Source organism: Crinia signifera, chromosome 1 (assembly GCF_055691185.1).
Source record: "Crinia signifera chromosome 1, ASM5569118v1, whole genome shotgun sequence".
Lineage (NCBI taxonomy): Eukaryota > Metazoa > Chordata > Amphibia > Anura > Myobatrachidae > Crinia > Crinia signifera.
The window spans coordinates 438,748,276-438,762,418 of record NC_139217.1 but is presented as its reverse complement, the minus strand read 5'-3'; the positions used below and the strand labels follow the sequence as shown (position 1 = coordinate 438,762,418).

The 14,143-nt window shown below is 43.6% G+C and overlaps 1 protein-coding gene across 3 annotated transcripts; it reads left to right on the top strand.

Annotated features, from left to right (window-relative positions):
* Positions 1 to 2,322: 2,322 nt before the first annotated feature.
* SETD9 (SET domain containing 9) lies at positions 2,323 to 12,734 on the top strand. Of its 3 annotated transcripts, none has more exons than XM_083153476.1 (6): positions 2,326 to 2,520; positions 4,486 to 4,835; positions 7,360 to 7,483; positions 9,482 to 9,597; positions 11,671 to 11,776; positions 12,406 to 12,734. In XM_083153476.1, exons 1-6 carry the CDS (start codon positions 2,417 to 2,419, stop codon positions 12,491 to 12,493), a joined length of 888 nt encoding a protein of 295 aa, XP_083009602.1. In that variant the 5' UTR covers positions 2,326 to 2,416; the 3' UTR covers positions 12,494 to 12,734. The 3 variants fall into 3 exon arrangements, with proteins under 3 accessions (XP_083009611.1, XP_083009602.1, XP_083009620.1); XM_083153494.1 differs by lacking the exon at positions 2,326 to 2,520 and having other exon boundaries at positions 4,614 to 4,651; positions 4,747 to 4,835; XM_083153485.1 differs by lacking the exons at positions 11,671 to 11,776; positions 12,406 to 12,734 and adding an exon at positions 11,105 to 11,663 and having other exon boundaries at positions 2,323 to 2,520.
* Positions 12,735 to 14,143: the final 1,409 nt, after the last annotated feature.

Below are 14,143 nucleotides of genomic sequence, written 5' to 3'. Positions count from 1 at the left end.
CCTGCTTGCAAGCTTACAATCTAGGGATAAACATCTGGAGAGGTTTCCTGGAGGAGTCAGATAAGGATCTGAGGGCCAGATGTACTAAGCTTCAAAAGTGATAAAATCAAGAGTGATAACCCACCAGCCAATCAGCTCCCTATTGCCATGCTGCAGGCTGGGTTCGAAAAATAACAGGTATGAGATGATTGGTTGATGGTTTATCACTCTCCATTTTATCACTTTTCAAGGCTTAGTACATCTCGCCCTGAGACCCCTCATAAACCAGGTCTCATCATAAATCAGGCCTGGGTTTTTTTTTTAAACATTGTAACTCACAGCCAAGCTGGCTCTGTGTTCACATAAATCCGCAGGTTACAGATACTTAGATGAGTGAGTTGGCTCATTACAGAGTCCATTGTCCAGCAGTGAGCTGGTTAAAATTCCAAGGGTGGGGGCATGAATCTGCAAAAGTATAATTGTTCCCTGTCCAGTGTCTGAAGTGCATTTCTTGGGGACCTCAGCTATGCGCTGGAAATTACCATACCATCCATTCAGTGAAAGTCCACCACAACAGAATTTCCTGATCGTTTGAGTTAGGTTTTCTGTCCTTTAATTCCTTTTATTTTGTTTGAGATTGTACTACTCTGTGTGTATTCTTAAAAAAATATTTAACCATCTTTGTAACCATTTTTGTAACTAAAGCTCTGAAGTATTCTTGGAAATAAATCATTTCTAGTTCAGAAATCTGTGTTACTTAGGACTCAACACATATTGGCCTACCTTACACCTTTTTTATGTATCGTATTGTGTGTTCTAGCGTACCTTGCAAGTGGAAAGCTAAAACTGGGCTTGTGCTGGTGGCAGCGACTGTATATGTATGATCCTGTGTATCCAAAGTGACCCCCAAGCCACGGCCGGTGCTACCCTGTGTATCCAAAGTGACCCCCAAGCCACGGCCGGTGCTACTCAGATTGATGTATCTGGAAAAGCGACCAGTGGGTCCATGGGCCCTTATTCAGATCTGATCGCAGTACAAATTTGTTCTCAAAATGGGCTAAACCATGTGGACTGCAGGTGGGGGCAGATGTAACATGTACAGACAGAGTTAGATTTGTGCGAGTTATTTTGTTTCTGTGCAGGGTTAATACTGGCTGCATTGTTTTTACACTGCAATTTAGATTTCAGTTTCAACAAACCCCACCCAAATGTAACTCTCTCTGCTCATGTTACATTTGCCCCACCTGCAATGCACATGGTTTTGTCCATTTTGAGAACAAATTTGTGCTGCGATCAGATCTGAATAAAGGCCCATGACAATATCTCTTCCTCACTAAGCGCCCTTATTGCTCTGTGGTGTCATGTGATTAACTGGTGACCGGTAGGTGTTCTGACTAGTGTAGAAGGAGAAATGTCAGCAGCAGGTATGGCCATGGACTATCAATGTCCCCAAAACATCAATGGTCGGGACCTAGTGCTCAATGTTTTGGGCATCGATAGGTGAGGGTCGAAAAGATTTATGGCATCGATGGATGGCATCCGATGGTGATTATTTTTTAATTTACCTAGAGTGATATCTAGGTAACGTTTGTACTGTGAATGCGCGCACCTCCGAGCAGCGTAGCCCACCCCGTTCCTCTGTGCATGCGTGGGTAATTGATGGCAGGAACCATCGATGACCGATGATAGAATGGGTTATAGCCATCGATGGTTCATGCCTTTAAAGCCATCGGGGGAATGTGTTGATGGCCATCCCTATACAGCTGTCAGCTTTGTATTAGAGAGAGATAAAGTGGACAGATACATTAGCAGCCAATCAGCCACTAACCGCCATGTTACAGACTGTTTGGGAGCTGGTTGGTAAAAATCTGCCTACTTTAGCTCTCACCAAGGTACATATACTGCACATTATAGAGAGACTGTAAAGTCTCATAGAATAGCCGAGGTACACAGTATCAAAGGGATATGGTATGGTTATATAGAGGGGTGTTTTAATCGTTTAAAAATGAGTAAGTCTATTTAAGTGAAGAGTAAAGATCCTTGAGTCGGTACATCCCGAAAACAAGCCTGGAGCAGGAGCAAGACATCACACTGGAGATGCTATGTGACATAGGAACGGTACACAGTATCTCTCCCGTCCTGCCGTCCACCGCCACTTCCCACCCGGATCCTCCCTCCTTGCGTCTTCCCAAGTTCCCGTGCTCCCCGAGACGACCGGACAGACACGTCACTTTCTCTTTCGTAACCCCGCCCCTACCTCCTTCGGTCCCGCCCCCGTATCAACGTCTCTTCCTTTTTATTTGAACCCGCCTCCTATGTGACTCCGCCCTGTATGTGACGTATTCTTCCGCCTGTCCCGCCTCCGGTTTGTGTATATGTTTGACTGTCACTGTGTCTGCCCTGCACATGGCCGCTCTCTCTGTCCTCTCCTCCGGTCATGCCCTCCTCTGGCTCGGTGCTGCAGGCACTTCTCGCCCGGTGGAGATCGTACAAATATCGCTTCGTTCCTTGGGTTGCACTAAATCTGTCTCGTAGCCGCAGGTCTGTTTGCTGAGCAAGTGGGATCAGTGCTGTCATATATGTAACAGTAACACACATGTGCAATTGGATCAGTTATGTCATATATGTATTAGTAACACATGAGTGCAGTGGGATCAGTGCTGTCATACACACAAGTGCAAGGGGGTCAGTGCTGTCATATATGTAACAGTAACACATGTGCAATGGGCTCAGTGCTGTCATATGTAACAGTAACACACATGTGCAGTGGGATCAGTGCTGTCATATATATAACGGTAACACACATGTGCAATGGGATCAGTGCTGTCATATATATTAGTAACACTTGCGTGTAGTGGGATCATTGCTGTCACATTATATGCAACACACACGTGCAATGGGATCAGTGCTGTCATATATGTAACAGTAATTCATGTGCAATGGGATCAGTGCTGTCATATATGTAACAGTAATACATGTGCAATGGGATCAGTGCTGTCATATATGCAACACACGTGTAATGTGATTAGTGCTGTCATATATTTAACATGTGCAATAGTATCGGTGCTGTCATATATGTAACGTGCAATGGGGTCAGTGCTGTGATATGTAACATGCATGTGCAATGGGGTCAGTGCTGTGATATGTAACATACATGTGCGATTGGATCAGTGATGTCATATATGTAACACTCATGCAATGTTATGGGTGCTGTCCTATATGTAACGTGCAATGGGGTCAGTGCTGTGATATGTAACATGCATGTGCAATGGGTTCAGTGCTGTGATATGTAACATACATGTGCAATTGGATAAGTGATCTCATATATGTAACACACATGCAATGTTATGGGTGCTGTCATATATGTAACATGTGCAATCTCATCGGTACTGCCATATATGTAACACGCACATAGATTTGCACTGACTATATAGTCAAAATCACATAGTGCAAATCACACCGTGATATGCGGCCACATGGCATTGCTATCGAATGTAGAAATAGACTGTGCAGCAGAGTCTATTACCGCCCCCTCTGCCAGCTACTGCATCCATACTAATAGCATATGCAATAACATATATGATTACTAAATCACAGGACAGACTTAAGATAAGAGCTGTCCTTTGCAATGCGGAGCCATCCCTGGACTTCCGGCCCTGAGACCCCAGAGTCCCCTCTACACATGTGCACAGTGATGGCGCCGGCCGCAGGGCATGCTGGGAGGTATCTGTGACGGATCCCTCACACAGCGCTGCGCAAAGAAGCCCATAGGCTTCTACAGGGTATCACCAGCGCTGACCCGGCATGTAGGTATTAGACTTTAGAGCATGCGAAAATGCGGTAAAAACCATTTTTGCTTTAGAACATCTCCCCCATAGTCTTTATACGTTTTCAGACACTTATACCACTGTCAGACCACAAATGCAGTGTCACACTGGGAATATAAAACGGTTCAGTCCCTGCATTTGCGGTCTATTCTATTCACATCGCATCAGCGAACCGGCAATATTGCTGATTCGCTGACATAATTCGGCGGAGCGTCATCAGGGACACGGGAGGAGGCAGCGCTTAAAGCTGGCGCTGCTCCAAGCACTACCTCCTCCATAGTGTGAATGGGAAATGGGTCGCTCAGAGCAATGCCACGTGAGCACCACCAGGGGGGGATGTATCAAGTCTTGGAGATAGATAAAGGGGGCAATTCAACTGAGGGCAAACTGAATTGCCTGGCTCAATATGTGTGGCAGAAACGCAAGACAGGCACCATTGCTGGTGTTTCAACAGCAATTTGCACCATTCACCCTCAATTGAATTGCACCCAAATGACGGTACAAAGCACTTAATTTACTGTAACCGTTCTGCCAGCTAGGCTGTTCTTTGGATGGCTTTATGGGAAATATGGCAGAGTGTATGGGGCAACTAGTAAGATTTTTTTGTAAACCAGTTTTAATGAAAAAAAATGTGACTTTATTAACTGCTTTCCCTCTCTTTTTCTGTGAATTGCAACAGGAACATGCGATATGTCACTGACCCTCACAGTGACAAAGTGCTACCTGATGCTAAAGTGTATTCCACCCTAGTTGGCCTTTTCCAGACTTTATTCAGAGCGGATTTAAACAGACAAAAAGATCTCCTGGATCTGCTTCCTGATACCACAAAATCCATTTATCGGCTGGTAGGTACTGGTCACCAGGAGAGTTGCCCATACAGTGATGTCACACCCCAGGCGGAGGACATATTGCTGAAGTCTCTGGGTTTCTCCATTGACAGACGGCCAAGTTCTCTGGATGCTGCTGGGACCGGAGTATTTGTTACCAAAGGGCTTGTGCCAAAAGGAGCTGTAGTATCTATGTACCCTGGTATGTTGTATTTCGTATCTAAGCTGAGTTTAAATATACCCTGTTTAATACATTTTCCTAGCCAGCCTTTTGTAATGATCCAAGAATTCCATAGGATTAAGGAATCCAGGTAATAGTAGCAGCCAGACCTATGTGATTGCTGAAAGACAAAACCACCATTTGTACTAATTCTATTCAACTATTTCACTTTAATATTAGCAAATGAGTGCTAACTGCATTATGGGGCACAAGGCATGATTAAGGGTTCCAGCTGCCCTAGGCTATAATACAGAAGTGTCTGCCCCTGCCTCCACACCTCCCACTATCGCTTGGGACCCCCACTTCCAGCATCCTTCAAGTAGTCAATCACAGCAACAGAACCAGTGGCGGATCTCACAGGATCTCCTCTTTTCAATCCCAGCAGGCACCTCTTCTCCCACAGTTGCAGTGTTTAGGTATTCAATTGTTTCCACACCTCCCCACGCATGTCCACCAGTGGCTATTCAATTCTTTGTGATGTCGGGCACACATTTTATTTCAGGTCACTACCCCGGGGGGGGGTGGGGGGGGGGGTGAGCTGAAATCAGCGAAGTGACCCATTTGAGCTCTCACACTCTACTTTTTGCGCCCATTAGTTTAGTCAGGTTGCTGCTTTGCACTCGTGTATGTATGTTGTTATGCTTATTGCTTGCTATGATCCAGTTTAATTAGGGGTTTTACAGTTCCTTCTTGCTGTGAACCCTAAATAATCTTAAATGTTTTAGAGAAATTAGTTACGCCTATATATTTGACTAGCTGCAGTACCGCTCGGGTGGACGTCTGTTATAAAGAGTCACTTGTGAAAAGGTGTAGGTCAAGAAGATTGCGCAAACAAACACAAGTGTTGCCCGTGGACACACAGAACCTTCACCTTAGACCAGGGGCAGCCAACTCCAGTCCTTGAGAGCTACCAACAGTTAATGTTTTCCAGGTCTCCTTACAGAATCATAAGTGAAGTATTTAGCTCCACCTGTGGATCTTTTATAATGTGTCAGTCAGTAATGAGTGCACCTTTGAGGTGATCTAGAAAACATGAACTGTTGGTAGTCCTCGAGGACTGGAGTTGGTTACCACTGCCTTGGACCCTCGAAAACCGTACATACAAGAAAGAAATTGGTATCATGTTGTGTCTTGCAAGAAAGGTAGTCATTAAATCTTACGTTATATTTCCACAGATATTTTTCAGATAGACCTCATGGGGGAAATTTACTAAAGGAAATTTGTAAAAAATAGGTGTATTTGTATCCAGAAATACATTTATTTTTGACATTTACTATCCCAAAAATACGGCAATTCGTATTCATATTGATAGCACATCAAGACCTATACGAATTGCCGTATTTCTGGATACAAATACACCTATTTTTTACAAATTTCCTTTAGTAAATTTCCCCCCATGTCCCTATTTAAAGATAAGGAAATTCCCAGGGATAGTGCAATATTGTCAGGGTAAAGTAATAATTTATTGTTCTCACAACACACTAACTCCGTGGTTCCCAAACTTTTTTCAATCACCGCACCCCTAAGTATCAGAATATTTTCCACGGCACCCCTAGCCCAAACGTTTCTAATTGAGAAAATAAGAAATAAATATTAAAGTACTGTAAGTAAACTGTGTTTATAACTATTCCTTAGTGTAACGTATGTGATGGGGGACAGGATTCACTTCTGTTTGTCCACAATTTGCCTATTACATTGGTCATAAAATAATTGTAATGAGTCATGGACCACCAGGGCAGGGCACCCCTGCAAGTCCTCCGAGGCACCCCAGTTTGGGAATTACTGCACTAACTTAAAAATGTCTATAAAAAGAATATCACCACCATAAGTGGAATCTTCCTGGTAATACTGCAGGGCTCAGTCTGTGTCCAGTCCCAGATCTATATAATAGATAGTGTTGGAGAGGGTTCCAGCTCCAAAATCCTCGAAAAGGAAAAATTAATGTGCAAATATAACATAAGATTTAATGAGCCTCACCACTATGGGGGGGGGGGGGATTCAACGGTTTTCAACAGCCACAAGATGGCGTCCGACAGAGCAAGTTAACCCGGTCAACGATTGCTTGATATTGAGGTTAGTAAGCCTGTCGCTGTCGAGATCAGTGCAATAGCCACCGGCTATATTCCCTCATGGGGGTCCACGACCCCCATAGAGGGAGAATAGAATAGGTGGTGAGCGTAGTGAGCCACCGTGCCCGCAGCGTGGAGAGCGCAGCGAGCCCGCAAGGGGCTTAGTTGCGCTCACCATGCTTTCTGGGTCCGGCCAGTCGGGATCCTGATGTCGGACCCCTGTACCACACCCCTTAGACCAATCATGAGGATCCTTAGCCTAGAATCTGCCTGGGAAAATTTCCTACACAAAGGTGAAAACTGCAATCATAAATCGGTTAAGTGGCTTTACAGTTCATCTCAGTCAGACGTATAAATAAACACAAACAGGCGTGTATACGGGAAGTTATGACTAATGTATCATTTATTTGACATGACCTTTTCCTTTGTCCTAACAGGTGCAATTTACCAGAACTATGAACCTATATTATTTCAGTCAATTGGAAACCCCTTTATATTCCGCTGCCTCGATGGCATCCTCATCGATGGGAATGACAAGGGGATCTCAAAGTCTGTGTACAGGTCTGTCCATATCGTGCAGAATGGTTATACTGTAACTACTGTAGATCTACATATATTTCTACTGTATATATACTTTTTGAAACTATATAACACATATATATAATAATATACCTCTTTATTTTACAAAGGGGAAACGTGCACCGGGATAAACAATAGATTTTATGATAATCTACACTTCATTAAAGAGTGTTCGTTAGTCCTACAGGGACACTAAGGGGGTTATTCTGATTCACTTGCAAAGGCACAATCACTCTCTAATGGACAAAACCATATGCACTGCAGGTGGGGCAGATGTAACTTGTGCAATTAGATTTGGGTGGGGTTTGTACTTCAAACTGATATCTATATTGCAGTGCAAAAATAAAGCAGCCAGTATTGACCCTGCACAGAAACAATAAAGCACCCAAATCTCTGCACATGTTACATCTGCCCCACCTGCAGTGCACATGGTTTTGTCCATTAGAGAGTGATTTTGTCTTTCAGAGTGAATCAGAATAACCCCCTAAAGGTAAAATATATGGAATGTCACATTTACCACTGAATGCTATGCAGCCATATTCTCGACATTCAAAATGTAAACCAGTTCGCTGTGTTGACAGGATCATAATATCGACATGCAACATGTTGACATTGAAGGAATGTCGTCTACATTATGAACATAGAATAATTAAGCAGCGAGCTCAGCGACCCATTTAGCCAAAATCATGGAGAGGGAATACATGAGGGTTGCCTACCTGACCCTCTCCTTCAGGGAGAAAATGCTCTGTTCCTGGGCTTCCCTGGTAATGTAAGATTGGCATCACCTGTGGGGAGCTAGGGAATTGATAAGAAAGGCGTTTCACCACAGGTGATGGTAATCAATCATACCTTACCTGGGAATGAAGGAGAGGTTCAGGTAGGCAACCCTGGAATACATGGTTACATATTACCAAACATATACAAGATTTGACCCCCCCAAAAAGGCTAAACAAAAACAGCGTCGACCGTTTGTGTTGACAATTGTCATTCTGACCTTCCTAGACACTTTAGATCAGGTATGTCCAACGTTGGCCCTCCAGATGTTGTGAAACTACACATCCCAGCATGCTTTGCAATAGTTTTAGCATTCTCTAATAGCAAAGCTGTGGCAAAGCATGCTGGGATGTGTAATTTCACAACATCTGGAGGCCAACGTTGGACATGCCTGCTTTATCTTCTATACCACACCCATACCAACCATTGTTTCCATCACCACCCAGTATCCTATTCCCCTCTTACACATGGTGCTGGGTACATACTCACAAGAGATGGCCCAGAAGGCTGGCTAATCACTGTCTATACTCGTCAGTTGCTCAGCAGTAACCACATAATAAAATGGAGAAAAATGAAAAGAAGTCATTGAACTATCCTTTTAAAGTCTTTGTTATTTGTCATTGTCATGGGTGCAATATTTCTGTATCTGCTCCTATGAGGGTCCAACAAGGGTTAATCTGGGGTTATCGTTAGAAACATGCATGTAAAATAGCATTGCTGATATTCACAGCGCAGTTATTCAGTCAGTGTTAACATGCCATGCCGACATGCTGAATATCGACTTTTTATAGCACATAAAATACTTAACCTTTGAGTGCCAACATTTCTGCCAGCGCCGCTCAGATTTGTTATATAAATTCAAATAAAAAAATGTGTAAAAAAATATATATATATTTCCTATATAAGGTAACATTGCAGGTCATATGATGAATAAAAATGTTTGCCTGGCGATTTTCCCACCTATTTTGACAAATTCCCTTGGCATTGAAATGGTTAACCCAGAAACCATTCTGTTCTTCTTACAAATACAGAGCCTATCTTGTATGTATACAATCATTCTTGCAGTCTAACAAAAGCTCCATGTATGTGTTGCTATAAGCTAATTCTGAGAATTACATAGGATGGGGACAACAGGGGATGGTAGAGAAATGCAGAACGTATGGGAACATGCACACCTGTAATTGTCATGTAATAATTATGTCTCAGGTCTTGCAGCAATAGAGACCGGCTAGGACCATTGAAAATGTGCGATTCCACCTGGCTGACCAGCTCCCCGCGTAACCCACTGGCTGTGGGACAGTATGTGAATAACTGTTCCAATGGTACGTCTGCATTGGCTGCTTGCTGTCACTGTGTATGGCTGATCTTAATATCAAACAGGTTATCAGGCGAGCGCGGAACACAGAGCATGTTTGGAGGACTCATTGGGGGTAAATTTACTAAGAGTTACTGGGACTTCTATTGAAGATGGGATGTTGCCCATAACAACAAATCAGATTATATTTAGTATATTCTAGAAGGTGCTAAATAAGAAGTAGAATCTGATTGGTTGTTATGGGCAACCTCTTGTTAGTAGAACTCCCATCTTCCTTAAAAATATGGGCGGTATTCAATGTGAATACCTGCGAGGTGCAGCGAATCCTTTTTAGGATTCGCTGCACATTCGCCACGTTCCGGAGCCAGCGGGCTCCGGTATTCAACGTGTCAGGGGCTCGCTGCCCCTGACAGGCGAATATGAGCTCCTGCGGCGAATGCCACAGGGAGCCTGAGGAGGGTGCCAGGCAGAGAGATGGAAGTCTCTCTGCCTGTCCCTGAACGTTTGTGGGGGGCAGGTGGGCTCCCCGGGTGCCAGGCAGCACAGGCTGCCCCCCGGGGGTGCCAGCAGGGGGCCGCGTATATTCACTATACCCGATCGTAACATCGGGTGCAGTGAATATATGAATATGTAATGAGCGGCTCGGCTCCGGCGCCCCCTGCTGGCTGCTGTGTAAAAAAAAAATATATATATTTTTTTTTAATTAAATATATATTCATGTGCTTACAGCACATGAATAAAAATAGCATGCCCCTCCTCAGAATAAAATTCCTGATTTTTTGACACCAAATGTAAAAAACAAAACACTTTCTTTTAAAAGTTCACATTCCACTTCACCATAAAAAGATAGCTATTGCTACTTGGTGAATCATGGCGAAAAAAACCTTCAAATGTATTCGCCATCTGGTCATTGAATAGGGTGATTCACCGTTTTTGTCAAAAATTCGCCAAACAGCACAAATTCGCCATAAAAACATGGCGAATCAGGCTCATTGAATACCGCCCATTGCATCCTAGTAGGCATAAACCTACTTTGATCTACAGGACCAGTCTGTTTCTGTAACGGTGCACAGTGATTTTCTTTCGTTCCTTTCTCCAGGGGAACATTTTATATTTATTTATTACCAGTTTCTTATATAGCGCACACATATTCCGCAGCGCTTTACAGAGGATATTTGAACATTCACATCTGGGTGGCAATACCCTATAGAAGTCTATGGGCTTCTTTTCACCACCTCCACCGCACAGGTGCACTCATTACTCACTGACACATTTTAAAAGATCACAGGTGGGGGTAATTATTTTACCTGTGATTCTGGAAAACATGCACTGTGTGGGGGTCCTGAGGACCGAGGTTGAGAACCACTGGTGTAGGGGATGCACTCTTTAATAGCACTACTGTGTTATACTCCTATATTCCCCATGTTCTTCTACTGTGCCATATTCCTGATTTAACCCCACTCCAAGACCCATGTGTGGCCTAAGATTACATTCCCCCTTTGGTATGTTTGCAGGATCTCTACTACAGCTAGATGGGAGTGAAGCACTGGATGTAGCTTTGGGGGAGATGTATCAAACCATCAGCATAACAAATTGTATGTATCCTTTTATAGAATATACTAGATAAATGATGGCCAGAAGCAGATTGGTTGCTATGGGAACCTCCTTCACTTGTGCGCATTAGATGTTTTGATACATCTCCCCCTATGCTAAATATCATTACTGCTATGATACCCTTTCCCAATCCTTCTCTGTTTGGTTCTTGAAGCTGTCATCACGGTTACAGACATGTTTATATGAAATACATTAGGCCTTAGATATACTTTTTTAATACTATTACAGCTGTTTAGCATAAAGCACAATTGGGTAGATGTATTAAGCCTGGAGTGGAGATAAAGTGGGAGGCGATAACGCACCAGCCAATCAGCTATGTTTGAAAAATGACAGGTAGGAGTTGATTGGCTGGTCCATTATCACCTTCCACTTTAACCCAATACCAGGCATAATACATCTGCCCCAATGCGGCTTATGTGACCAGATAATATATAGGCAAATGCTAATTGATCTCTCCTTTCCCCAGAGCATGCGGCTAATGTATGCTATCAGGAGTATGATGTACCGGACACTTTCCCAGTTGAGCTGAGGCAGTACATCCCGAATATACGATACTCGCAGGACATGGAAGGGTTTGTATATATGGAATAAGTATTGTACTGTGACTGTCAACTCTTTGGGGCAAATTGTAATAGGATGAGAGATTCAGAAAGTGAGAGATTTGGTAAGAAATCTCCAGGTTTTTTTAAAGCAGCAATCATTTACACTGCAAAACCAGTTTGATTTTGCAGTGTAAATGATTGCCGCTTTAAAAAAAATAACCTGGAGATTTCGTACCAAATCTCTCACTTTCTGAATCTCTCATCCTATTAAATTTCACCCTATAGCTGCACTATGACCTTCATAGTTATAGATCCCCGCCATTGGTCTACAGGCAGTAGGTAGACACATGGAAAAGGTCAACATAGTGCCGGTCGACACAAGAAAAAGGTCTACCAGACACCTCTTTACTCCCTGCATGAGACAGATTGCACCACTGTAATATGCAATCTGCGGTAAATCCTATCTACCTGTGCAGAACAGACCTGCTCTGTAATCTGCGGCTTCCACCGTATTGGCTGCAGAAAGATATTTTAACTTGCAGTTTTACTTTGATAAAATTGATCCATTACACGATCCCTAGAATTAAGCAATATGATTTGTTGATTGCTTTGAATGGATTCCCGATGATGAAACAAAGCTTCTTTGTGTTTCGGTGCAGGCCATTGCGGTGCGTTGTTCTGGTCGCGTTCAGAGACATACATTGCGGAGAAGAACTCTTCTCAAACTATTTCACACTTGTCCGGTAACGAAGGACGTGGCCAGTGGCCCCGAGAGGACAACTTGTGGATATCCCAGATGGTAACAGCTGCTATGCGTGGTACAGTGATTATAGAGCGGAGTGATGGGGTTACTCCGGGAGACACCATCCTACAGAGTGATCAAGTCTTGTGGTGTCTTCATTTACTTATTGTTATTATTTATTTGAAGGATTTATTATTTCTACAGGAAAAATAATAAAACATTTACATTTTCATATTAAAAATGAAAATCGCCTGATCTCCTTGCAGCTTTGTTAAGGCGTTAATGCTTAAATCCCGCTCTGTCCCAGAATGTATTGCCAAGCGTTCTATAGGCCTGATTCAGACCTGATCAAACAGCAGCAAATTAACAGCGATTACCGTGCAAATAATTAGCTGCAATCCCGCCCTTCACAAGCCTGCAAATGGGTAGCTCAATACCCATCTAATGGGTAGCTCAATAGCCACATCTTATACATCGATTGGAAGATAGAAAGCAAAATCTCAGAGTCATTTGTATCCCAGTGGAATGACTTTAAGACAAAAAGTACAGGTTGAGTATGCCTTTTCTGAAATGCTCGGGACCATGAGCATTTTGGATCAGGGATTTTTTTGGTTTTTGGAATTATTTTTTTTTTTTCATACTTTTACCTGGTCCCCCGACGTTCCACGGCGGCCTCCCGGATCCTCTTCAGCGGCATCTCCGGTCCCAGGGGTGCAGTGCGTGGTCACGCTGGTGACGTCACCGCGCACTGCACCCCTGGGACCGGAGATGCCGCTGAAGAGGATCCGGGAGGCCGCCGTGGAACGTCGGGGGACAATGCAAGTATGAAAAGAAGAGGGGGGGGGGGGGCGGCCTAGAAAACCCCCCCAAATATTATGAAAAAACACTGTTTTCAGAATATTTTGATTTTTGGAATACATGGATAAGGGAGACCTGAACTGTAATTGGTAATTCCGGGACAGAGTACTAAAAGAAAAAGTTTGGGACATGCAGGCAAAGAATGAAAAGGGGAAGGTGGACAATTTGGGGGGTTGGGGTAAATGAGGAAGGAGAGGGGAAATAACTGGGATTTACTGTGAAGTGCAAAGCAGGCCTGAAGCTAGTAAGAGACCCAGTTGACCAAATAACATCACATTTATGGGGATGTTGATGTAATCGTTTTGTTATGTGTTGTAAGGCATGGTGATTCCAGATGGAATAAAAACAGGGAGTTGGGGGCTCTGTTATAGAGCACTTCGCAGCATTAAGCATATGACGATCCACTGCCTTTGGTGTATTAGGAATAGGCGGGGGTAGTGGGGAGAATGAGAGGCATGGAGGAGGGCGTATACTATACACGTGACATGTACCAAGTAGTGAACAAAGGTCCAAAACGGTCTAAGTGTGGCACAGGACCATAATATGTGAGGCGGGGAACCCTCACCACCACAGTACCTCCATCACCAGTCTGACGATGAGGGGTATATAGTCCACAGGTGGGTAGGGACCATCTATACTATCGTTAAAATACATTTATTTGACCATGGACACACATAGAGGATTTTGCAGCATTTTCTACAATCCAAGTCCACTTCTCAGCATTTCCACCATGTCCATGTACTAAGTAGCATACCCTCCAACATGGCCCATTCCATTAGGTACAAAATGCTCTGTTC

Coding starts and splice junctions, on each gene's coding strand:
- SETD9 (XM_083153476.1), top strand. CDS start 2,417: ATGCCCTCCTCTGGCTCGGTGCTGCAGGCACTTCTCGCCCGGTGGAGA. Junction 2,521..4,485: donor AATCTGTCTCGTAGCCGCAG/GTCTGTTTGCTG, acceptor GAATTGCAACAG/GAACATGCGATATGTCACTG. Junction 4,836..7,359: donor TGTAGTATCTATGTACCCTG/GTATGTTGTATT, acceptor TTGTCCTAACAG/GTGCAATTTACCAGAACTAT.